Here is a 27,067-nt window from a genome sequence, read left to right as displayed (position 1 = left end):
CACAGTCACTACTACGTGCTACTACCACAGTCACTACTACGTACTACTACCACAGTCACTACTACGTGCTACTACCACAGTCACAGTCACTACCACAGTCACTACTACGTACTACTACCACAGTCACTACACACTACTACGTCACTACTACATACTACTACCACAGTCACTACTACGTACTACTCACTGCAGTCTACTACTACTACCACAGTGCACACTACTACATACTACTACCACAGTCACTACTACGTTCTACTACTGCAGTCACTACTACGTACCACAGTCACTACTACGTGCTACTACCACAGTCACTACTACATACTACTACCACAGTCACTACTACATTCTACTACTGCAGACACTACTACGTGCTAGTACCACAGTCACTACTACGTGCTACTACCACAGTCACTACTACATACTACTACCACAGTCACTACTACGTACTACTACCACAGTCACTACTACGTGCTACTACCACAGTCACTACTACATACTACTACCACAGTCACTACTACATACTACTACCACAGTCACTACTACATACTACTACCACAGTCACTACTACGTTCTACTACCACAGTCACTACTACATACTACTACCACAGTCACTACTACGTGCTACTACCACAGTCACTACTACGTACTACTACCACAGTCACTACTACGTACTACCACCACAGTCACTACTTCTACTATTAATATACATTACATGACCAGAGGTATGTGGACACCTGCTTGTCCAACATCTCATTCCTAAATCATGGGCATTGATATTAAGTTGGTCCCCCCTTTGCTGTTTTAACAGCCTCCACTCTTCTGAGAGGCTTTCCAGTAGATTTTGGAACATTTTGTGGGGACTTGCTTCCATTCTATCACAAGTGCATTAGTGAGGTTGGGCACTGATGTTGGCTGATTAGGCCTGGCTCGCAGTCGGTGTTCCAATTCACCCCAAAGGTGTTCGATGGGGTTAAGGTCATTCTTATCATGCTGACACAGGAAAGGGCCTTCCCCAAACTGTTGCCACAAAGTTGGAAGCACAGAATCGTCTAGAATGTCATTGTATGACGTAGCGTTAAGATTTCCCTTCACTGGAACTATTGGGCCTGAACCATGAAAAACAGCCCCAGACCATTATTCCTCCTCCATCAAACCTTACAGTTGGCACTATCCATTCGGGCAGGTATCATTCTCCTGGCATCTGCCAAACCCTGATTCGTCCATTGGACTACCAGATGGTGAATTGTGATTCGTCACTCCAGAGAATGTGTTTCCACTGCTCCAGAGTCCCCTTGACGGGGAGCTTGACACCATTCCAGCCGACGCTTGGCATTGCACAGCTAGGCTGTGGAAACACATTTCATGAAGCTCCCGACAAACAGTTATTGTGCTGACGTTGCTTCCAGAGGCAGTTTGGAACTCGGTAGTGAGTGTTGCAACTGAGGACAGATGATTTTTACACGCTACGCACTTCAGCATTCTGCGGTCCCGTTCTGTGAGCTTGTGTGGCCTACCACTTTGTGGCTGAGCCGTTGTTGCTCCTAGACGTTTCCACTTCACAATAACAGCACTTACAGTGGACTGGGGTAGCTCTAGCAGGGCAGACATTTGACAAACTGACTTGTTGGAAAGGTGGGCATCCTTTGATGGTGCCACGTTGAAAGTCACTGAGCTCTTCAGTAAGGCCATTCTACTGCCAACGTTTGTCGATGGGGATTGCATGGCTGTGTGCTTGATTGAATACATCTGTCAGAAACGCGTGTCGCTGAAAAAACAGATTCCACTCATTTGAAGGGGTGTCCACATACCTTTGTATATGTAGGGTATCACTAAAGGCTAGTATCCCACTACTGTAATACAGTCACTACTTACAACTAGCCAACACTTTTCAACACAAGCAATTTCAATTTCTAAACGTTCCAAAAATATTCTTGGCAAAATTTAGCAAGTCACACAATTTCTCTTTAGGGAAAATACCCATTCTAGTTGTTATTTGACCTCTGGCCTGGCTACAACATTGATGACAATGGTACATTTACATTTACATTTAAGTCATTTAGCAGACACTCTTATCCAGAGCGACTTACTATTAATATGACCACCATGGCATATAGCTCCCCTCAGCCCCCTCTGACCTCTGACCTTAACAATACCACTCATTTAAAACAATGCAGGCAAAACATAACTAAAATCTCACATCTCTCCAAGACAGAACAAAACATCAGTATCAATAATCCAAGTATGAATAATCCAGTGGTGTCTGTTATTCACACACAGGGAAGCAGTCAAGCCCAGAGAAGCAAACACACATCCGTCTTGCTCCAGTCTCCCTGCATCCAGCCCATATCCCCACAGCATCAAACGCACCACACTCACACAGGTACACACACACGCCACACTTACACACACGCCACACTTACACACACGCACGCACGAACGCACACACACACACACACACAGAGCAAGAGAGGTATACAGGCACCATCTAGTGCTTTGCTCAGGAAAATCCTCTGAGATAGAAATACAGAGAATCATGTATCAAACTACATTGTTTTATAAATCTGTTACACTTTTATATCTGTTAAACTAGTTATATCAATTAAACTTGTTTATATATCAATTAAACGTGTTTTATTTATCAATTAAACGTGTTTTATTTATCAATTAAACGTGTTTTATTTATCAATTAAACTTGTTTTATTTATCAATTAAACGTGTTTTATTTATCAATTAAACGTGTTGTATATATCAATTAAACTTGTTTATATATCAATTAAACGTGTTTTATTTATCAATTAAACGTGTTTTATTTATCAATTAAACGTGTTTTATTTATCAATTAAACTTGTTTTATTTATCAATTAAACTTGTTTTATTTATCAATTAAACGTGTTGTATATATCTATTAAACTTGTTTTATCTATTTAACTTGTTTTATACATCTGTTAAATTTGTTTTATCAATTAAACTTGTTTATATATCTAGTAAACTAGTTTTATCTACTTAACTTGTTTTATATATCAATTAAACTTGTTTTATTCATCTATTAAACTTGATATATATATATATATATATCAGTTAATCTTGTACTATATATCTATTAAATTGATATATATATATATATACAGTATATCAGATAATCTTGTACTGTATATCTATTAAATTGATATATATATATATATACAGTATATCAGATAATCTTGTACTGTATATCTATTAAACTTGTTTTTTTAAATCAATTTTATTACTGTGCTTTAACATGCATTCATCAGAGAAACATGTTCTGTTTGAATTAACACAACTTGAAATGCTAATATGTGTCAAATGTATGGAACATTTCTCATTCCTCAGTAAGACTTCATAAGTAATACAAATTACCACCAGCAAAACTAAATTATACATCAGACATTTTTATATCTAAATATAATGTGTAAATTAAATTAAATTAAATAAAAAACGTCAATAATAATACACTATCATGTTTCAGTTTATCTTTACATATAAAGAGAAACTACATGTTTTCCCAGACATCTTCTCAAGGTTGTATAATTCAATAGACAACAAAATGAGCACAACAAATGGCCTAACAGACATGTGTTACTACTGGTGTGAAGCAGTGTTGAAGTATATCCACAAGCTTTTACTGAGTCCCAAATGGCACCCTACTCCATGTATAGTGCACTACTTTTGACCAGGGTCAATAGCACTGCACTACATAGGGAATGGGCCCTTTGTCAATAGCACTGCGCTACATTGGGATGCATCCTTTGTCTCTGAACCTGTTGCAGCCAGACAGTAATTCTATCTTAGGGTCACCTACGATAACAGAGATAAATGCCCTACAACCTCCTGCGACAAGATTTCAAACATTTCAAAATACGATTGAACTGAAATATGATACACATGACCAAGGCAGCGGGGAATATGTTTTGGGGTGGGGGTGTTATCGACAGGGGCAGGAAAGGGGGCACTTTTTATCCCCTCTTTGCTGACAAGTATTTTTCTTTGCTCGTACAGGAGTAATAAAGGCCTGGGCACTCATTTGGTGGGGTATTAATCATGTTTTATTGTGATTTATCAGGGGTTGATACAGCAGCCACAGCACTACTACTGTGCGCTGCTACTGTATGTACGTGACCAACCTATAATGTCATCAGTAATAGTGAGTGGTGGATGAAGGCTTGGTGGACACTTTGATGAACACTGCCTAGTGTGTGTGTGTGTGTGTGTGTGTGTGTGTGTGTGTGTGTGTGTGTGTGAAACATTTCGGTTACTAGTCCAACACTCTAACCACGAGGCTACCCTGCCGCCCCAACATAACCCAACTATATCTGACCCCAAATCTAACCCAACTATAACCCAACTATATCTGCTGAACACACAGGTGTGTTATACTGAATGATCTAATGCAGTATATATCAACCTTAGATCTCTCTTGATAATAAAACTGGAAAGAAAATACCCCTTGAAAAATTGATTTTAGGTTCATTTAGGTCAAGTTTTGACTAATACAATATTTATCCATATAGATTTTTCCTGACAGCTTCTATATACACTCCACACTTATCTAAACTGGATCTAGAAGAATACTTTACTAATCCAGAGATGGAGAATGGTCTTCATCTCTACCAACCCCTCTGATACATCACACACACACACACACACACACACACACACACACACACACACACACACACACACACACACACACACACACACACACACACACACACACAATCGGTCTAAAGAGTGTGTGCCCTTAACTGTCAGCGTTGGACCTCAGTACGGCCAGGAAAGGGTCATGTCTCCACATCAGTGTGATGAGGGAAGTGACACATTACCACCATGTTTGCATAGAGATTCAGAGCAAACAGCCCTGGGCCTGTATCCACAAAGCCTCTCAGAGTAGGAGAGCTGATCTAAGATCAGTATCACCTTTTAGATCCTAATGATTAAGGCGTTTTGTGGATATGGGCCCAGGGCTTCAAGTGTATCGGAGGGGTTGGGTACAGATGAGTGGAGTATCACTTCCCAAAGCTGATGACATGCGGGACAGTCAGCTTAAGTGCCAAAAAAGTAAATTAAGCATTTGGTTGAGTTATCACTTTAAAGAGCCAGGTAGTGTAAAGTTTCACTCTATGGCTGATTGCATATGACACAGGCTTGTTTTGTTGTAGGCTATTTTAGGTATCCTCCTGAACTTTCCATCTGTTTTAAAATGCTGTTATTATTTTGAGAGCTCTGGTGAGATGGTGAACAGGCAAAGCGTCAATACAGGGCTAAGATTCAATCCTACTACACCGGCTCCGACGCTCGTCTTATGTGGCAGGGCTTGTAAACTATTACAGAGTATAAAGAGAAGCACAGCCGCGAGCTGCCCAGTGACACGAGCCTACCAAACGAGCTAAATCACTTCTATGATCGCTTCGAGGTAAGCAACACTGAGGCATGCATGAGAGCATCAACTGTTCCGGACGACTGTGTGATCATGCTCTCCATAGCCGACGTGAGTAAGACCTTTAAACAGGTCAACATACACAAGGCTGCGGGGCCAGACGGATTATCAGGACGTGTGCTCCGGGCATGTGCTGACCAACTGGCAGGTGTCTTCACTGACCTTTTCAACATGTACCCTGATTGAGTCTGTAATACCAACATGTTTCAAGCAGACCACCATGGTGCCTGTGCCCAAGAACACAAAGGCAACCTGCCTAAATGACTACCGACCCGTAGCACTCACGTCCGTAGCCATGAAGTGCTTTGAAAGACTGGTCATGGCTTACATCAACACCATTATCCCAGAAACCCTAGACCCACTCCAATTTGCATACCGCCAAAACAGATCCACAGATGATGCAATCTCTATTGCACTCCACGCTGCCCTTTCCCACCTGGACAAAAGGAACACCTATGTGAGAATGCTATTCATTGACTACAGCTCAGTGTTCAACACCATAGTGCCTTAAAAGCTCATTCAATAAGCTAAGGATCCTGGGACTAAACACCTCCCTCTGCAACTGGATCCTGGACTTCCTGACGGGCTGCCCCCAGGTGGTGAGGGTAGGTAGCAACACATCTGCCACGCCGATCCTCAACACTGGATCCCCACAGGGGAGCGTGCTCAGTCCCCTCCTGTACTCCCTGTTCACCCACGACTGCATAGCCAGGCACGACTCCAACATCATCATTAAGTTTGCAGATGACACAACAACGACGAGACAGCCTATAGGGAGGTGCCAGAATAACAACCTATCCCTCAACGTAACCAAGACTACGGAGATGATTGTGGACTACAGGAAAAGGAGGACCGAGTACGCCCCATTCTCATCGACGGGGCTGTAGTGGAGCAGGTTGAGAGCTTCAAGTTCCTTGGTGTCCACATCACCAACAAACTAGAACGGTCCAAACACACCAAGACAGTCGTGAAGAGGGCACGACAAAACCTATTCCCCCTCAGGAAACTAAAAAGATTTGGCATGAGTCCTGAGATCCTCAAAAGCTTCTACAGCTGCAACATCGAGAGCATCCTGCCTGACTGGTTGCATCACTGCCTTGTACGGCAATTGCCTCCGACCGCAAGTCACTACAGAGGGTAGTGCGTGCGGCCCAGTACATCACTGGGGCTGCCATCCGGGACTTCTACACCAGGCGATGTCAAAGACCCAGGTCATAGACTGTTCTCTCTACTGCCGCATGGCAAGCGGTACCGGAATGCCAAGTCTAGGACAAAAAGGCTTCTCAACAGTTTTTACCCTCAAGCCATAAGACTCCTGAACAGGTAATCAAATGGCTACCCGGACTATTTGCATTGTGTGCCCCCCCCAACCCCTCTTTTACGCTGCTGCTACTCTCTGTTTATCATATATGCACAGTCACTTTAACTATATATTCATGTACATATGTACATTCTACCTCAATTAGCCCGACCAACCAGTGCTCCTGCGCATTGGCCAACCGGGCTATCTGCATTGTGTCCCACCACCCACCAACCCCTCTTTTACGCTGCTGATGCTCTCTGTTCATCATATATGCATAGTCACTTTAACCATATCTACATGTACCTACTACCTCAATCAGCCTGACTAACCAGTGTCTGTATGTAGCCTTGCTACTGTTATAGCCTCGCTATTGTTTAACCTTAATAACCTATTGTTCAGCTAATACATTTTTTGCACCATTGGATAGAGCCTGTAAGTAAGCATTTCACTGTAAGGTCTACTACACCTGTTGTATTCAGCATTTCACTGTAAGGTCTACTACACCTGTTGTATTCAGCATTTCACTGTAAGGTCTACTACACCTGTTGTATTCAGCATTTCACTGTAAGGTCTACTACACCTGTTGTATTCAGCATTTCACTGTACGGTCTACTACACCTGTTGTATTCAGCATTTCACTGTAAGGTCTACTACACCTGTTGTATTCAGCATTTCACTGTAAGGTCTACTACACCTGTTGTATTCAGCATTTCACCTGTTGTATTCAGCATTTCACTGTAAGGTCTACTACACCTCTTGTATTCAGCATTTCACTGTAAGGTCTACTACACCTCTTGTATTCAGCATTTCACTGTAAGGTCTACTACACCTCTTGTATTCAGCATTTCACTGTAAGGTCTACACTTCTTGTATTCAGCATTTCACTGTAAGTTCTACACCTGTTGTATTCAGCATTTCACTGTAAGGTCTACTACACTTCTTGTATTCAGCATTTCACTGTAAGGTCTACTACACTTCTTGTATTCAGCATTTCACTGTAAGGTCTACACCTGTTGTATTCAGCATTTCACTGTAAGGTCCACACCTGTTGTATTCAGCAACAGGTCTACTGTAAGGTCTACTACACCTCTTGTATTCAGCATTTCACTGTAAGGTCTACTACACCTCTTGTATTCAGCATTTCACTGTAAGGTCTACACTTCTTGTATTCAGCATTTCACTGTAAGGTCTACTACACCTGTTGTATTCAGCATTTCACTGTAAGGTCTACTACACCTCTTGTATTCAGCATTTCACTGTAAGGTCTACTACACCTGTTGTATTCAGCATTTCACTGTAAGGTCTACTACACCTGTTGTATTCAGCATTTCACTGTAAGGTCTACTACACCTCTTGTATTCAGCATTTCACTGTAAGGTCTACACCTGTTGTATTCAGCATTTTACTGTAAGGTCTACTACACCTGTTGTATTCGGCGCACGTGACAAATAAACTTTGATTTGATGTATTTAATACATATGGACTATTGCAAATAAACTTCCAAAACGTCCTGATAAACAAAGCAGGTCCGTGTTCTAACATATTTCAGCATCACTTGTAAATACAACTAGTAAACATCCTAGTTGCCATAACTCTTATTTTACAAAAAGTGAGTGAAATCGAAAAACTGATCTCAGTTCAGTGTCTGGGGGCAACTTCACTTTTGCAGAAGGAGCGGGTAAGGCGCTATTAACCAATCAGGTTTATGCGTTTTGGCGTGACGTCACACAACATCATGGCGGCGTACGTGCTGAACACAAACACAGCACACTTTTACCCACGAAGATAAGCAATCGGATAATGACAAACGATTCAATTTGCGTTTAAATGGTCAAGTCAAATGATGAACAAGAAAACTGACGGCGAAATATGCCAAATCCAAGAAAGCACGACCATAACACTGGCTCAAATGACTTAAGTGAAATCTGGAGTCATGGTTCCACATTTTCACAAAAAAGGCTGAGAACAAACAAATCGCGTAAAAGTCAGAAACTGACTCCCCAATCTTCACCTTCTGTCAGGAAGTCACCACATACTCGGTCTAAAGGTAAGATGGTTGCTACGGGAATGATATTGCTAACCAGCTAGTTGGGTAGCTAACAACATCTAGACTCAATAGCTAACTTTGGCAAACGTTCGTGTAGATTGCAGGATAAACAGCTCTAACGTTAATTAGCTGGGCATAGACGTAGCTAGCCAGTGCCACGTTCAGTTGCCAAACGTTCTTCAACGTTGCAGATAGAAATGCAATGTATAGAGCTGATGTGATTCCTCGTTCTATTTCTATCTGAACGTTCCAAAACGTTGGTTTTGTTTATTAGGATCCCCATTAGCTTTTTAATTTGAATCTTTAATTAACTACAGTAAATGCCGCAGCTACTCTTCCTGAGTAAGTACAAATAAATTACAAAGTACAAAACAGGTATAGACAAAGGCATTATGTACAAATATAAAACATAATAAGAGTTATATATTAGAAAGACACAAAGAGACAACAAAAATACTATTTACACACTTAATATTTACTATTTACACACTAATGTATACATATTCTTATATACAGTTAGATGAGATTTTGGGCCTCCCGAGTGGTGCAGCAGTCTGAGGCACTGCATCTCAGTGGTAGAGGCGTCACTACAGATTAGATTCCAGACTGTATCACAGCAGTCTAAGGCACTGCATCTTCAGTGGTAGAGGCATCACTACAGATTAGATTCCAGACTGTATCACAGCGGTCTAAGACACTGCATCTTCAGTGCTAGAGGCATCACTACAGATTAGATTCCAGACTGTATCACAGCGGTCTAAGACACTGCATCTTCAGTGCTAGAGGCGTCACTACAGACCCTGGTTCCATTCCAGGCTGTATCACAGCAGTCTGAGGCACTGCATCTTCAGTGGTAGAGGCGTCACTACAGATTAGATTCCAGACTGTATCACAGCGGTCTAAGGCACTGCATCTTCAGTGGTAGAGGCGTCACTACAGATTAGATTCCAGGCTGTATCACAGCGGTCTAAGGCACTGCATCTTCAGTGCTAGAGGCATCACTACAGATTAGATTCCAGACTGTATCACAGCGGTCTAAGGCCCTGTATCTCAGTGGCAGAGGCATTACTACAGATTAGATTCCAGACTGTATCACAGCGGTCTAAGGCACTGCATCTTCAGTGCTAGAGGCGTCACTACAGATTAGATTCCAGGCTGTATCACAACCAGCCATGATTGGGAGTTCCATAAGGTGGCGCACAATTGGCCCAGCGTTGTTAGGGTTTGGCCGGGGTCGGCCGTCATTGTAAATAATCATTTGTTCTTAAACTGACTTGCCTTGTTAAATAAAAAAATTATATATATATAATCTTGAGAAAGAGGAGAGGTGCTGTGATAGGTTATTTAAAAATATATTTTTTAAAGCTAAACAGACTTTTTCACTGAGTAACCTCTGGTGGCAGAGTATTCCACCATGACATGGCTCTATACATAACTGAACAATGCATTAAGGCCCTAGTCCCACACGTGCTGATGCTCTCCCTATTGTACTCATGACATGGCTCTATACATAACTGAACAATGCATTAGCCCCTAGTCCCACACGTGCTGATGCTCTCCCTATTGTACTCATGACATGGCTCTATACATAACTGAACAATGCATTAGCCCCTAGTCCCACACGCGCTGATGCTCTCCCTATTGTACTCATGACATGGCTCTATACATAACTGAACAATGCATTAGCCCCTAGTCCCACACGTGCTGATGCTCTCCCTATTGTACTCATGACATGGCTCTATACATAACTGAACAATGCATTAAGGCCCTAGTCCCACACGTGCTGATGCTCTCCCTATTGTACTCATGTGTGACCAGGTAGACCCCATTTTGTTGTTCACCTATTTAGTATGTCTAGTGACCTTCCAGTTTGTCTCGTTCCCACCAGATCTGGAGACCCCCAAACGAGGAGCGAGGGGCAGATACACGGGCTTAAACAACACTGCTGATTCCCCCGGGGATGGGGATGTTTTACAAGACATCATATGGGACCCGGCATCACCTACTCCTGCTAGAAGTGGTATGTTGTTAAGTCACTTGATGAGCAAAAGGCTGATTTAGCTTTAACATTAGCATAACGTTGTCCTTCATTCCTCCTCTTCCTCATTCTCCTCACACCTATCAGACCATCACCAGTCATCCTCAATCCACCCATCTTTTTGTTCTTCTTCTCAAAGCCAGTTGATAGGAGGTCATGTGTTTCATTCCTCCACAGAGCCTACACACAGGCTACTCACAGTTTCCGCTAGTGGCCTTTGTGCCCAAAGTGATTGTGGTTACTATGTATATGTGCCATCAGAAGGCTTAACTGTTGCTGTCCTTATTCTCCAGGCGAAGGGCCCGGCAACACCAGAGTTGTTGAGATATCAGACATTGTCAATCGGATCGCCCCTAAGGTCAGTATATAAAACATGTTCAGCGTGTCACTGAGGTCCATTGATAGATGGGCTTATAGGCCGTCATTGTAAATAGGAATTTGTTCTTAACTAACTTGCCTAGTTAAATAAGATAAATGAATAGATGCTGGCACCCTGCAACACTGACGTGTTTTAGAATCATGTGTTACTGTGGATATAAAGGCCTCGTTATATTAAAATGTAAAAGACTGCATTCTACTGTGTTGATTTGTTTCAGTGGATGCAAAGAGACATTCTAAATCGGGTTCTTCTTGAAGCACTGGATATGAAAGCCACGGCCCTGGCTTGAATGTACCCCCAGAGCTGTAGGTTGGTCACAGCACACAAACCAGCTGTTGTAAACCATGTCTTCTTCTCCAGGATGCCCAGCATGTCTCTGTGGATAGTCCTCTCCTCCAGTGGATTGGGGACAGTGCTGTCCCATGTACCCCAGAGGTACGCCCGCCCAAAGCAAGGAAGAAATCCACTCGGTGAGTGAACTTGTGTGATTGGGGCGGCAGGGTGGCCTAGTGGTTAGAGCGTTGGACTAGTAACCGAAAGGTTGCAAGTTCAAATCCCTGAGCTGACAAGGTACAAATCTGTCGTTCTGCCCCTGAACAGGCAGTTAACCCACTGTTCCCAGGCCGTCATTGAAAATAAGAATTTGTTCTTAACTGACTTGCCTAGTTAGATAAAGGTAAAATATATACATATATTTTTTAAATCAGGTTGAAAACCTTTTATTTAACATGTAAGGTTTATTTCTCGTCCAATAGTTTTGTATTTTCCAGTAGTTCTCTTAATCAGATCATTCTTGTGTTCAGATATTTTGCTAGTGCTTATACTAGCTTCTTCAAAGGTTCCACAATATATTCATTATGCCTTCCTTGTTCATTCATCCACTCACTTCATCCTCTCCTCTCTGCAGGAAAAGCTCAGTGGAGGACTTGATGCAGCTGGCCAGGCAGTTTGACATCAACATGCACCAGCAGGACCGAGAGAAGAGGAGCGCTGAACACACAAACAATACCATAAACAACAACCGCTACGGGGAGGAGCCCAAGGGCCCGACGATGTCGTCATCAGCCCAGCAGGTAGAGGCGGAGCTTAACGCTCTGTTCGACGGGCCGACGCAGCGAGTCACCGGACGGCTCAGCCAAGGGTCGACCGCCTCCACCTGTTCTCAGGAGGTCAAGGTTCAAGTTGGGGTCAGCCATCTCACTGCCGATGACTGCGTCAAAGAGTCTGAGGTCAAGCCTGGCGGGGGAAGCACGTCTGGTTCATCGGCTCGTACTGGTAAAGAGGAAGTAGGACAGTGGAAAGCCACGACGACTGTGGCGAAAGACGAGGACTTTGACTGGGAGGATGATGACCTTCTCTGTGACCCTATCGTGTTGGAGATGACCCAGAATCCTGACGGGCTGAAAACGCTGTCCCCCAAACCCAGCAGCTCAAGCACACACCTTCAACCCTCAAACAGAGATGGCCTCACTGGGCCATGTCCTAAACCCAAGCCCAACAGCAGAAGCACTTTCCTGCTGGAGCCCAACCTTTGTTTCCAGGTGAATATGGCTCCGACAACCAAAGAAGCACTCAGACCGTTCCTCACTGTTGGAGCGGCCCAGCCTGAGAGACCCAGGCCCGGCGTGTCTGCTGCTGTGGGAAGTAGGGGCCCCAGTAGAGACTCTGCAGAAGGGAAGGCTGATGGGGTGAGCACAGCCACAACTCCAACCTCACGTGGAACCACAGCCCCAGACTCCGCTTTCAAAGACCTCTCAGAGGAGGACCTTCAGTCCCTGTTTGACTCTGAGTCGCTTTGGAACGACGACGAAGGTGACGATGACGAACTGCTGTATCAGGTGTGTGACGACGTGGAGAGGATCTCCAACAGTCAGCCCCTGTCCGAGGATGCCTCCGTAACCACGGATACCACTGAGGTCCGCTTCCAAGAGAGCAAACCGAAAGCTCCTCCATCCGCCCCTCTGGCTGCAACGAGAGAGGGGACTGTGACTATGGATATGGCTGTAGGTGGTCCTAGCAGTAAACAGTCAACCACCTGCACGTCTGGCCGCTCCAACTCAGTGAGAGAGGGGACTGTGACTATGGATACGGCTGTAGGTGGTCCTAGCAGTAAACAGTCAACCACCTGCACGTCTGGCCGCTCCAACTCAGCACCAGGAGATGGGAGCAGCACCCCTGTGCACTTTCAGAGATGGAACATTCCAGCGAAAGCAGGAAATGTTTGGGTCGGACATCATACAGTCACGTCCCAGAGCCATCCAGGCAGTGGGGAGGGTCTGGGCAAGTTTACCCAGCTGAAGGGTGCTCCAGGCTGGGGTACATTTGGCCTAGGATCCCTTGGAGTTAGAACCTTCCAAGCGGAGAACTCAAAGTCGGTCATGCCACGGACAGTGTCGGCGAGAACCCTCCCAAACTCAAATTCCCATCCTGCGTCATCGTTCAAGAGACATCTGTCGGACTCGGCCGCCATCGGCAACAAAGGTGAGCTTTTTACCCCATAAAAAGGCAAAACAATAATCCACCACAGTTTAGCTCTAGTATTATGCCAACTCTTAGAGCCCTGACCCAACAGAGCCCTGACCCAACACCCATCTATTGACCTCCTAACCTCTCAGAGCCCTGACCCAACAGAGCCCTGACCCAACACCCATCTATTGACCTCCTAACCTCTCAGAGCCCTGACCCAACACCCATCTATTGACCTCCTAACCTCTCAGAGCCCTGACCCAACACCCATCTATTGACCTCCTAACCTCTCAGAGCCCTGACCCAACACCCATCTATTGACCTCCTAACCTCTCAGAGCCCTGACCCAACACCCATCTATTTATCTCCTAACCTCTCAGAGCCCTGACCCAACAGCCATCTATTTACCTCCTAACCTATGAGCCCTGACCCAACAGCCATCTATTTAACTCCTAACCTATGAGCCCTGACCCAACAGCCATCTATTTAACTCCTAACCTCTTAGAGCCCTGACTCAACAGAGCCCTGACCCAACACCCATCTATTTACCTCCTAACCTATGAGCCCTGACCCAACAGCCATCTATTTAACTCCTAACCTATGAGCCCTGACCCAACAGCCATCTATTTACCTCCTAACCTCTTAGAGCCCTGACTCAACAGAGCCCTGACCCAACACCCATCTATTTACCTCCTAAGAGGTAAATAGATGGCTGTTGGGTCAGGGCTCTGAGAGGTTAGAAGGTAAATAGATGGATGTTGGGTCAGAGGTTAGGAGGTAAATAGATGGCTGTTGGGTCAGAGGTTAGGAGGTAAATAGATGGCTGTTGGGTCAGGGCTCTGAGAGGTTAGGAGGTAAATAGATGGCTGTTGGGTCAGGGCTCTGAGAGGTTAGGAGGTAAATATATGGCTGTTGGCTCAGAGGTTAGGAGGTAAATAGATGGCTGTTGGGTCAGGGCTCTGAGAGGTTAGTAGGTAAATAGATGGCTGTTGGGTCAGGGCTCTGAGAGGTTAGGAGGTAAATAGATGGCTGTTGGGTCAGGGCTCTGAGAGGTTAGGAGGTAAATAGATGGCTGTTGGGTCAGAGGTTAGGAGGTAAATAGATGGCTGTTGGGTCAGGGCTCTGAGAGGTTAGGAGGTAAATAGATGGCTGTTGGGTCAGGGCTCTGAGAGGTTTGGAGGTAAATAGATGGCTTTTGGGTCAGGGCTTATAGGTTAGAAGGTAAATAGATGGCTGTTGGGTCAGGGCTCTGAGAGGTTAGGAGGTAAATAGATGGCTGTTGGGTCAGGGCTTCGAGAGGTTTGGAGGTAAATAGATGGCTGTTGGGTCAGGGCTCTGAGAGGTTTGGAGGTAAATAGATGGCTGTTGGGTCAGGGCTCTGAGAGATTAGGAGGTAAATAGATGGCTGTTGGGTCAGGGCTCTGTTGAGTCAGGGCTCTGAGAGGTTTGGAGGTAAATGGCTGAGTAAATGTGTTACCTTTTTGTGCATAAAAATTGCTACACTAATTGTCTGTGCTTTTTGTCCGTCAGCCACTGTAGACACATTCTGTCTCTATCAGCTTTTCAGTTGCAGTCAGAGTCCTATTTCCATGTCATCTGATTTGTTTCTCAGTGTTTGTCAACAGTCAGCTGACGGGGAGATGCACGGAGGAGGAGATTGAGAGGAAGAAGCAGGAGGCCATAGCCAGAAGAAGGACCAGAGAAACCTCCCTAAAAGCAGGGGGACTTCCTCTGTGACTCAACAATGGGACACTAAATTAATACACAGTAAACCAGAATACCTGTAGAATAGCTATCCTATGCTAGGTAGGTACCATAAACATTTATCACGGTTTCTTCACAGAACACTGTCGGTGCTACTAGAACGATTTTGCGTTACGGAGCTATACTGCTTGAGACACACACACACACACACACACACACACTTGAGAGCTGCTGCACTTTTTTAGTTGCTAATATTCTCACTGTTGTTCTTTCTGGAGGTCACTGAGAAGTTGAGTAGAATATACCACAGCAACACTGTATCAGGAGTCACAGCAACCGGTTGGCTTGTAAATGCCTTTACAGCACCTCAAAGGGAGATTTGTGTCACGTTGTTGTTGTTGTTGTTGTTTACACGTCTGTTGACATTCCATGTAGATAATGAGTCATCTTGATGAGCAATGTGGAGATCTAATTCTACTGTCTTCCAATAGTATCTCTCAGATAAACTATAGGTCCACAACTCACCTTGTTGCTGCAACATTATAGTACATTATCGTTACACTGCATGTGGTATATTAGTTCCTTGTGTTTTGCACCTTACCCAGAAATGAGAATAACTCCAACACTATAAGCAGGTTTCTGTCCAAACTTTTTATGTGAGTCGGGAAAGAAAATGTCACCACAGACCTGATGGAAACGGAACATTTGTCAGTGAACTTGTCCAGATGTCGACAAAACAATATACGCTAGACAAGATGGGATATGAGATGGGTGGTAAAAGTCTAAAGTGATGATGCTCCTTACCATTCAATATCAAGGGCTTTATTCTGATGACATGATGCTCCTTACCATTCAATATCAAGGGCTTTATTCTGGTGATATGATGATGCTCCTTACCATTCAATATCAAGGGCTTTATTCTGATGACATGATGCTCCTTACCATTCAATATCAAGGGCTTTATTCTGATGACATGATGCTCCTTACCATTCAATATCAAGGGCTTTATTCTGGTGATATGATGCTCCTTACCATTCAATATCAAGGGCTTTATTCTGATGACATGATGCTCCTTACCATTCAATATCAAGGGCTTTATTCTGATGACATGATGCTCCTTTCCATTCAATATCAAGGGCTTTATTCTGATGACATGATGCTCCTTACCATTCAATATCAAGGGCTTTATTCTAGTGACATGATGATGCTCCTTACCATTCAATATCAAGGGCTTTATTCTGGTGATATGATGATGCTCCTTAACATTCAATATCAAGGGGTTTATTCTGGTGACATGATGCTCCTTACCATTCAATATCAGGGGCTTTATTCTGGTGATATGATGCTCCTTACCATTCAATATCAAGGGCTTTATTCTAGTGACATGATGATGCTCCTTACCATTCAATATCAAGGGCTTTATTCTGGTGACATGATGATGCTCCTTACCATTCAATACCAAGGGCTTTATTCTGGTGACATGATGATGCTCCTTACCATTCAATATCAGGGGCTTTATTCTGGTGATATGATGCTCCTTACCATTCAATATCAAGGGCTTTATTCTGATGACATGATGATGCTCCTTACCATTCAATATCAGGGGCTTTATTCTGGTGATATGATGCTCCTTACCATTCAATACCAAGGGCTTTATTCTGGTGACATGATGCTCCTTACCATTCAATATCAAGGGCTTTATTCTGATGACATGATGATGCTCCTTACCATTCAATATCAAGTGCTTTATTCTAGTGACATGATGATGCTCCTTACCAGTCAATATCAAGGGCTTTATTCTGATGACATGATGATCGATGCTTCGCTGCCATTTGACAAATAAGGAAAGAATCTTTGTCTTTTGCCCATAATAATCTCATCATGTAGGCTATAGGCCTACCCACATCTGTGAGCTGTTGGCTAGAGCACGTGTCAAAACCAGAGTGGGCCACATCTGTGAGCTGTTGGCTAGAGCACGTGTCAAAACCAGAGTGGGCCACATCTGTGAGCTGTTGGCTAGAGCACGTGTCAAAACCAGAGTGGGCCACATCTGTGAGCTGTTGGCTAGAGCACGTGTCAAAACCAGAGTGGGCCACATCTGTGAGCTGTTGGCTAGAGCACGTGTCAAAACCAGAGTGGGCCACATCTGTGAGCTGTTGGCTAGAGCACGTGTCAAAACCAGAGTGGGCCCCATCTGTGAGCTGTTGGCTAGAGCACGTGTCAAAACCAGAGTGGGCCCCATCTGTGAGCTGTTGGCTAGAGCACGTGTCAAAACCAGAGTGGGCCACATCTGTGAGCTGTTGGCTAGAGCACGTGTCAAAACCAGAGTGGGCCACATCTGTGAGCTGTTGGCTAGAGCACGTGTCAAAACCAGAGTGGGCCACATCTGTGAGCTGTTGGCTAGAGCACGTGTCAAAACCAGAGTGGGCCCCATCTGTGAGCTGTTGGCTAGAGCACGTGTCAAAACCAGAGTGGGCCACATCTGTGAGCTGTTGGCTAGAGCACGTGTCAAAACCAGAGTGGGCCACATCTGTGAGCTGTTGGCTAGAGCACGTGTCAAAACCAGAGTGGGCCACATCTGTGAGCTGTTGGCTAGAGCACGTGTCAAAACCAGAGTGGGCCACATCTGTGAGCTGTTGGCTAGAGCACGTGTCAAAACCAGAGTGGGCCACATCTGTGAGCTGTTGGCTAGAGCACGTGTCAAAACCAGAGTGGGCCACATCTGTGAGCTGTTGGCTAGAGCACGTGTCAAAACCAGAGTGGGCCACATCTGTGAGCTGTTGGCTAGAGCACGTGTCAAAACCAGAGTGGGCCACATCTGTGAGCTGTTGGCTAGAGCACGTGTCAAAACCAGAGTGGGCCACATCTGTGAGCTGTTGGCTAGAGCACGTGTCAAAACCAGAGTGGGCCACATTTGTTTTACAACGCAACAATTTGTAGTGACAAAGTCATCAGTAGAGTTGAAAATGTTACCTTTTATTTAACTAGGCAAGTCCAGAACAAATTCTTATTTACAATGACGGTCAAACCCGGACGACGCTGTGCCAGTTGTCCTCCACCCTGTGGGACTCCCAATCACGGCCGGATGTGATACAGCCTGGATTCGAACCAGGTACTGCAGTGACTCCTCTTGCACTGAGAAGTGGTGTCTTAGACCGCTGCGCCACTCGGGGGCCCAAATGCGATGGAAGCCCATTTAGCTTTATTTTTAATTTTTTTTATTCAGCGCGTGTGAATTTAACGACAAAAGTTATTTTTATGTGCGCTCTGCCATCACACACAGCCTTTTATCCAGTGTGATGGAAACACGTCTCTGGTGGGGAAACGCCCATGTTTCTTCTGATTGGTTTGAATATTCCCATAAACACCTGTCGCCAATTGGAAGGAAACCTCGCTAAAAAGCTTTAAATAAAGAGTTGAAATCCTGGCATGTCACATGGTGGTGTAAAATACAGGACTCTAGGTATAAGACTATGAGGAAGCGGTTCTGTATCTACTTCTGTTATCTCAATGGGTCCATCGTATCAGTCAAGTCTCAGTGACTGTAGAGACTATGACTTGGAGAGAGGTGGAGCTGTGTATCTCCCATCAGATTTGTTTTGAGTGTCTTTTATGTACCAGAGATGACCAGTTATACCTAAAAAAAACGACTGTGTTGACCAAAACCACCTGGCATATACTGCTTCATCAAAATGTTCATTCAGATTCTGTAATCAAAGAGGATCAAAGCAGTGTGTTTAGAGAGACTGCAGCTCGGCTGTGAATCAAGACGTTGTGATGTCATGTTGAAGAACTTTTACCACTTTATTAAAACCCAATGTGTTAGAAAAGAAAGTTGATTTTCCTTTCATTTTTACTTGAATATGTCACTACTGACTAGATTAGACTTTTTCAGCATCTTGTTTTTTAATTTTTTAATTTATGCATTTTATTTTTCTTTGCGTTGTCATAGTTACCTTTTTTTCTTATTTTTTTTCTTATGGTGGTCCATATTTGCACAGGTCACAGTGGTATGAACAGAAAGACCACAGTATCATGCCACTTATGCAATATTACTAGATGGTGTTATTCATTCTGAGTCAAAACCACCATTAAACTATCATCAAAACCATGCTACCTTTCCTCTCAGATTCATTCCAACTCACGTGTGGCTCTTCCCACCAGCCTCCACTGGTGTGGCTTATTTAAAGAATGATGACAGACATGGCAATGAGCAAATGTTGTAAGTTTCTCATTCAACTACAAGTCAGACGTTGTGAACAGCTAATCTCTCTGGACGATATTGGAAAGTTGAGGGATTATATTCATATTGAATCTAATTTGTCTTCCACACCTGCCGTATTGTGTGTGGTACAGTGTGTGTCTTTGTACTCCCTTGAGAATTCACCAGTGTACTTCTGATGAGAGCCCCTCCCCCTCAGCCATTTCTGATGAGAGCCCCCCCCCCAGCCATTTCTGATGAGAGCCCCTCAGCCATTTCTGATGAGAGCCCCCAGCCATTTCTGATGAGAGCCCCCCCAGCCATTTCTGATGAGGCCCCCCCAGCCATTTCTGATGAGAGCCCCCCCAGCCATTTCTGATGAGAGCCCCCCCAGACATTTCTGATGAGAGCCCCCCCCAGCCATTTTGGATGGGAGCCATTTTGTGCCTGCCAGAGTAGAGCTCTCAGGTAGAACACACCTGTGTGGGTGGGTGTGCCCACAGGGAACTGTATCTGTGTGTGTGTGTTCACCCTCCTCTCTCTCTTCAGCAGCACATTGACAGTAAATCTAAATGGCAGGACAGTTTGGCGCGGGCATAAAGGTGGCTTTATGACTATGATTATAGTTATGATGATGACTACCATTTATTTCAACTATCTGATGAAACCTGCGAGGCCAACAGGTGTTGAGGCCAACAATATCCCACCTGCTGATGGATTGGTGGATTTCTGTAATAGTGAACACTGTGTGTCCACACCACAAGGTCCGCTTTGTGGGAACAGAATGATTGTATTGCTGTTAGTCTGGCGTTAGACAGTAATAGCTGCCCATCATGTTGCCATGGTAATGGTTGAAATGATTTTAATGTTCCTGTTTAGTGTACATCTACTGGACGAGTTTAGTTTGTTAACAAGACATTTGTGGAGTGGTTGAACAACTAGTTTTAGTGACTCCAACCTGTTCTTCTGACTTCAACAGGACATTTAAACATTATAGTTTTGGCAAGTCGGTTAGGACATCTACTTTGTGCATGACGCAAGTAATTTTTCCAACAATTGTTTACAGACAGATTATTTCACTTATAATTCACTGTATCACAATTCCAGTAGATCAGAAGTTTACATACACCAAGTTGACTGTGCCTTTTAAACAGCTTGGAAAATTCCAGAAAATGATGTCATGGCTTTAGAAGCTTCTGATAGGCTAATTGACATCATTTGAGTCAGTTGGAGGTGTTCCTGTGGATGTATTTCAAGGCCTGCCTTCAAACTCAGTGCCTCTTTGCTTGACATCATGGGAAAATCAAAAGAAATCAGCCAAGACCTCATAAAACAAATTGTAGACCTCCACAAGTCTGGTTTATCCTTGGGAGAAATTTCCAAACGCCTGAAGGTAAAACGTTCATCTGTACAAACAATAGTACTCAAGTGTAAACACCATGGGACCACACAGCCGTCATACCGCTCAGGAAGGAGACGCATTCTGTCTCCTAAAGATGAATGTACTTTGGTGTGAAAAGTGCCAATCAATCTCAGAACAGCAAAGGACATTGTAAATATGCTGGAGGAAACGGGTACAAAAGTATCTATATCCACAGTAAAACGATTCCTATATCGACATAACATGAAAGGCCGCTCAGCAAGGAAGAAGCCACTGCTCCAAAACCACAATAAAAAGCCAGACTACGATTTGCAACTGTACATGGGGACAAAGATCGTACTTTTTGGAGAAACGTCCTCTGGTCTGATGAAACAAAATAGAACTGTTTGGCCATAATGAACATCATTATGTTTGGAGGAAAAAGGGGGAGTCTTGCAAGCCGAAGAACACCATCCCAACCGTGAAGCATGGGGGTGGCAGCATCATGTTGTGGGGGTGCTTTGCTGCAGGAGGGTCTGGTGCACTTCTCAAAATAGATGGCGTCACGAGGAAGGAAAATTATGTGGATATATTGATGCAACATCTCAAGACATCAGTCAGGAAGTTAAAGCTTGTTCGCAAATGGATCTTCCAAATGAACAATGACCCCAAGCATACTTCCAAAGTTGTGGCAAAATGCCTTAAGGACAACAAAGTCAAGGTATTGGAGTGGCCATCACAAAGCCCTGACCTCCAATCCTCAGAAAATGTGTGGGCAGAATTGAAAAAGCATGTGCGACCAAATGAGCCAAAATTCACCTAATTTATTGTGAGAAGCTTGTTGAAGGCTACCCGAAACTTTTGACCCAAGTTAAACAATTTAAAGGCAACGCTACCAAATACTAATTGAGTGTATGTAAACTTCTGACCCACTGGGAATGTGATGAAAGAAATAAAAGCTGAAATAAATAATTCTCTCTACTATTATTCTGACATTTTCACTCTTAAGGTAAAGCGGTGATCCTAACTGACCTTAGACAGAGCATTTTACCATGATTAAATGTCAGGAATTGTGAAAAACTGAGTTGAAATGTATTTGGCGAAGGTGTATGTAAACGTCTGACTTCAACTGTACATGTTGTATTTTTTAGACTTTGGATCACTTAGTTTGTATCTATTGAAGTAGTGATTGAAGTACAGGATTGGTTAACTAGGGATTGTAGGCTACTTCCTTTATTCAGAACAGAAACAAAAGCTAAATGTAGTCATCTATTTATTCACAGTAGTACAGAAGGAGGGAGGAAGACCAGTGGACATTCATTGGACCCCCCTTCTTCACATGGAAGATACAAACAAAACCAGATGAAACTGACAATGAATTTCATCTCCATTTTCTTCTCCATTGTGAACTCTTAACATCCTCTCTGTCTCTGTCAGAGAATTCCTCAAAGCAGTTGGTTGCTGAGAAAAGTCACGTTCTCTACTCTACTCTGTATTGCAGTGTTCTACTGTGACCTTTCCCCCCACATGGTTTCAGGTTCAGGGGAAGAAGCTCATGTCAGAGACACGATGGACATCTATTTTCCTGAAAGGTATTTGAGTGTTCAAGGGCTCCCGAGTGGCGCAGCGGTCTCAGTGCAAGAGGTGTCTCCTACAGTCCCTGTTTTGATTCCAGGCTGTCTAGAAGAAAAAGAAACGCCCACCTATTAAGACGAGGTGCTGGCTAGAGGTGCTGCTAGAGGTGCTGGCTAGCGGAGTAGGAAACTTGAAAATAAAAGGAGCTCAGATGCAAATATTTAATTACCAACGTTTCGACAGCCAAGCTGTCTTCATCCGGGCTGTATCACATCCGACCGTGATTGGGTGTCCCGTAGAGCGGCGCACAGCGTCGTCCTGGTTACGGTTTGGCCGAGGTAGGCCATCATTGTAAAAAAAATAATAATAATCTTAACTGACTTGCCTAGTTAAATATATAAAAAATACATTTGGGGATTTGACTTTCTCCACAGACTAATCCACTTCACTCACAACTGTACCTCCGTCCCAGGTCATATGGATCGTTCTACCCTTTCTCTCTCTGGTTGAATCTCTTCACTCACAACTGTACCTCCGTCCCAGGTCATATGATTCGTTCTACCCTTTCTCTCTCTGGTTGAATCTCTTCACTCACAACTGTACCTCCGTCCCAGGTCATATGATTCGTTCTACCCTTTCTCTCTCTGGTTGAATCTCTTCACTCACAACTGTACCTCCGTCCCAGGTCATATGATTCGTTCTACCCTTTCTCTCTGGTTGAATCTCTTCACTCACAACTGTACCTCCGTCCCAGGTCATATGGATCGTTCTACCCTTTCTCTCTCTGGTTGAATCTCTCTTCACTCACAACTGTACCTCCGTCCCAGGTCATATGGATCGTTCTACCCTTTCTCTCTCTGGTTGAATCTCTCTTCACTCACAACTGTACCTCCGTCCCAGGTCATATGGATCGTTCTACCCTTTCTCTCTCTGGTTGAATCTCTCTTCACTCACAACTGTACCTCCGTCCCAGGTCATACTGAACGTTCTACTCTCTCTCTGGTTGAATCTCTCTTCAGGAGCTGGTGAAAAGGAAAACAGTGGCATGGATCATCTTTCATCCATACAGTATAATCATGGATCATCTTTCATCCATACAGTATAATCATGGATCATCTTTCATCCATACAGTATAATCATGGATCATCTTTCATCCATACAGTATAATCATGGATCATCTTTCATCCATACAGTATAATCATGGATCATCTTTCATCCATACAGTATAATCATGGATCATCTTTCATCCATACAGTATAATCATGGATCATCTTTCATCCATACAGTATAATCATGGATCATCTTTCATCCATACAGTATAATCATGGATCATCTTTCATCCATACAGTATAAACATGGATCATCTTTCATCCATACAGTATAATCATGGATCATCTTTCATCCATACAGTATAATCATGGATCATCTTTCATCCATACAGTATAATCATGGATCATCTTTCATCCATACAGTATAATCATGGATCATCTTTCATCCATACAGTATAATCATGGGTCATCTTTCATCCATACAGTATAAACATGGATCATCTTTCATCCATACAGTAGATGGTCGTGGTGGAGAATATCCTGAGTTTGCTAAAAACACATAAAGCAACTGTTAACATTCACCTGTTTTTATTTGATTTATTATTGTAAAAGGATATTGCTTTGTCTCCACTGATCTCTGATAGCTTTCCCATGCTGTGGTGGGAGAGAGTAAGTAAACCTTGAGAGAGAGAGAGGTGTGTTTTCCTAATGTAGATTACCTCCCAGTGTATGAGGAGAGCGAGCGCGCCGGAGAGAAGAGGCCCCAGCCTGTCAGCAGGGTAAATGACCTGTGCAGAGTTTCACAGTGCGTGTCATTAGCCAGCTTTTAGATTTGTTTCAACAGTGCTTTACCTGAGGGCTCCATTCAGAGGCCCCCAGGTATGACCAACCCGAGCCCAGGGAGAGAGCAGCTGACTGGGGGTGATTCATATAGCATCGCTCCCTCCCTCCCTGGGGGCCTCCCTCATCAGGGCTATGTGGGGGGAAAGGGGCTGCCTGGAATGTTCCATTAAACAGAGGAGGGGACGTCCACGTTTAGACTTCAGGCCGTACCATGCAGGCTGGATGGAATATGTTGTATGTCTACCTGTAAGGCTGTGTGGCCAGGAGGTTTAATCAGTGCGTTTTTAAACGATGCAGAATATAATGTGGAGTCACTCTAGTGGAAAACAAGTAGTATGATGTGGGTGTTTACAGTAAGGACGAGGTTACTATATGTTTTAGGCTGAAGTCGTACACATCCCAGTCCTGCAATAAAGGTGAAAGGTCAATCACCATCCATCTTCAGAATGTTATTTCTATCAGAATGTTGGGGCACCATCTTTCAGTTCTAATCTACTGTAACCTACTGTAACCTGGGGCAGCAGGGTATTCTAGTGGTTAGAGTGTAGGGGCGGCAGGGTAGCCTAGTGGTTAGAGTGTAGGGACGGCAGGGTAGCCTAGTGGTTAGAGTGTAGGGACGGCAGGGTAGCCTAGTGGTTAGAGTGTAGGGACGGCAGGGTAGCCTAGTGGTTAGAGTGTAGGGACGGCAGGGTAGCCTAGTGGTTAGAGTGTAGGGACGGCAGGGTGGCCTAGTGGTTAGAGTGTAGGGACGGCAGGGTGGCCTAGTGGTTAGAGTGTAGGGACGGCAGGGTGGCCTAGTGGTTAGTGTGTAGGGGCGGCAGGGTAGCCTAGTGGTTAGAGTGTAGGGATGGCAGGGTAGCCTAGTGGTTAGAGTGTAGGGGCGGCAGGGTAGCCTAGTGGTTAGAGTGTAGGGAAGGCAGGGTAGCCTAGTGGTTAGAGTGTAGGGACGGCAGGGTGGCCTAGTGGTTAGAGTGTAGGGGCGGCAGGGTAGCCTAGTGGTTAGAGTGTAGGGACGGCAGGGTGGCCTAGTGGTTAGAGTGTAGGGGCGGCAGGGTAGCCTAGTGGTTAGAGTGTAGGGACGGCAGGTAGCCTAGTGGTTAGTGTGTAGGGGCAGCAGGGTAGCCTAGTGGTTAGAGCGTTGGACTAGTAACTGAAAGGTTGCAAGTTCAAATCCACCGAGCTGGCAAGGTACACCTCTGTCATTCTGAAGAGGCAGTTAACCCATTGTTCTTAGGCTTGTCATTGAAACCCCTGTTTATGTTTTTCAGTTGATCTTTTTCCAGAACCTTCCAATCAGCAGCACTATACCATCAGTGTTCTTCCAGAACCTTCCAATCAGCAGCACCATACCATCAGTGTTCTTCCAGAACCTTCCAATCAACAGCACCATCAGTGTTCTTCCAGAACCTTCCAATCAGCAGCACCATCAGTGTTCTTCCAGAACCTTCCAATCAGCAGCACCATACCATCAGTGTTCTTCCAGAACCTTCCAATCAGCAGCACCATACCATCAGTGTTCTTCCAGATCCTTCCAATCAGCAGCACCATACCATCAGTGTTCTTTCATATCCTTCCAATCAGCAGCACCATCAGTGTTCTTTCATATCCTTCCAATCAGCAGCACCATACCATCAGTGTTCTTCCAGAACCTTCCAATCAGCAGCACCATACCATCAGTGTTCTTTCATATCCTTCCAATCAGCAGCACCATACCATCAGTGTTCTTTCTTAACCCTCCAATCAGAAGCACTATACCATCAGTGTTCTTCCAGAACCTTCCAATCAGCAGCACCATACCATCAGTGTTCTTCCAGAACCTTCCAATCAGCAGCACCAACCATCAGTGTTCTTTCATATCCTTCCAATCAGCAGCACCATACCATCAGTGTTCTTTCATATCCTTCCAATCAGCAGCACCATACCATCAGTGTTCTTCCAGAACCTTCCAATCAGCAGCACCATACCATCAGTGTTCTTCCAGAACCTTCCAATCAGCAGCACCATACCATCAGTGTTCTTTCATATCCTTCCAATCAGCAGCACTATACCATCAGTGTTCTTTCTTATCCTTCCAATCAGCAGCACCATACCATCAGTGTTCTTTCATATCCTTCCAATCAGCAGCACCATACCATCAGTGTTCTTTCATATCCTTCCAATCAGCAGCACCATACCATCAGTGTTCTTTCATTTCCTTCCAATCAGCAGCACCATACCATCAGTGTTCTTCCAGAACCTTCCAATCAGCAGCACCATACCATCAGTGTTCTTTCATATCCTTCCAATCAGCAGCACCATACCATCAGTGTTCTTCCAGAACCTTCCAATCAGCAGCACCATACCATCAGTGTTCTTCCAGAACTTCCAATCAGCAGCACCATACCATCAGTGTTCTTTCATATCCTTCCAATCAGCAGCACTATACCATCAGTGTTCTTTCTTATCCTTCCAATCAGCAGCACCATCCTTCCAATCAGCAGCACCATACCATCAGTGTTCTTCCAGAACCTCCAATCAGCAGCACCATACCATCATGTTCTTTCTTAGCCTTCCAATCAGCAGCACCATCAGTGTTCTTCCAGAACCTTCCAATCAGCAGCACCATACCATCAGTGTTCTTCCAGAACCTTCCAATCAGCAGCACCAT

At 44.3% G+C, this 27,067-nt stretch overlaps 1 protein-coding gene across 1 annotated transcript; it reads left to right on the top strand.

Annotated features, from left to right (window-relative positions):
* Positions 1-8,485: 8,485 nt before the first annotated feature.
* etaa1b (ETAA1 activator of ATR kinase b) lies at positions 8,486-19,503 on the top strand. Its single transcript, XM_065023000.1, has 6 exons — positions 8,486-8,805; positions 10,694-10,825; positions 11,137-11,201; positions 11,583-11,692; positions 12,130-13,703; positions 15,301-19,503. The coding sequence occupies exons 1-6, from the start codon at positions 8,628-8,630 to the stop codon at positions 15,423-15,425; spliced, it is 2,184 nt and encodes a 727-aa protein (XP_064879072.1). The 5' UTR covers positions 8,486-8,627; the 3' UTR covers positions 15,426-19,503.
* The last annotated feature ends 7,564 nt before the right edge of the window (positions 19,504-27,067 follow it).

The sequence above is a fragment of the Oncorhynchus nerka genome, linkage group LG10 (genome assembly GCF_034236695.1).
Source record: "Oncorhynchus nerka isolate Pitt River linkage group LG10, Oner_Uvic_2.0, whole genome shotgun sequence".
In the NCBI taxonomy this organism is placed as follows: Eukaryota; Metazoa; Chordata; class Actinopteri; order Salmoniformes; family Salmonidae; genus Oncorhynchus; species Oncorhynchus nerka.
This window is presented reverse-complemented; position numbering and strand designations above follow the sequence as displayed.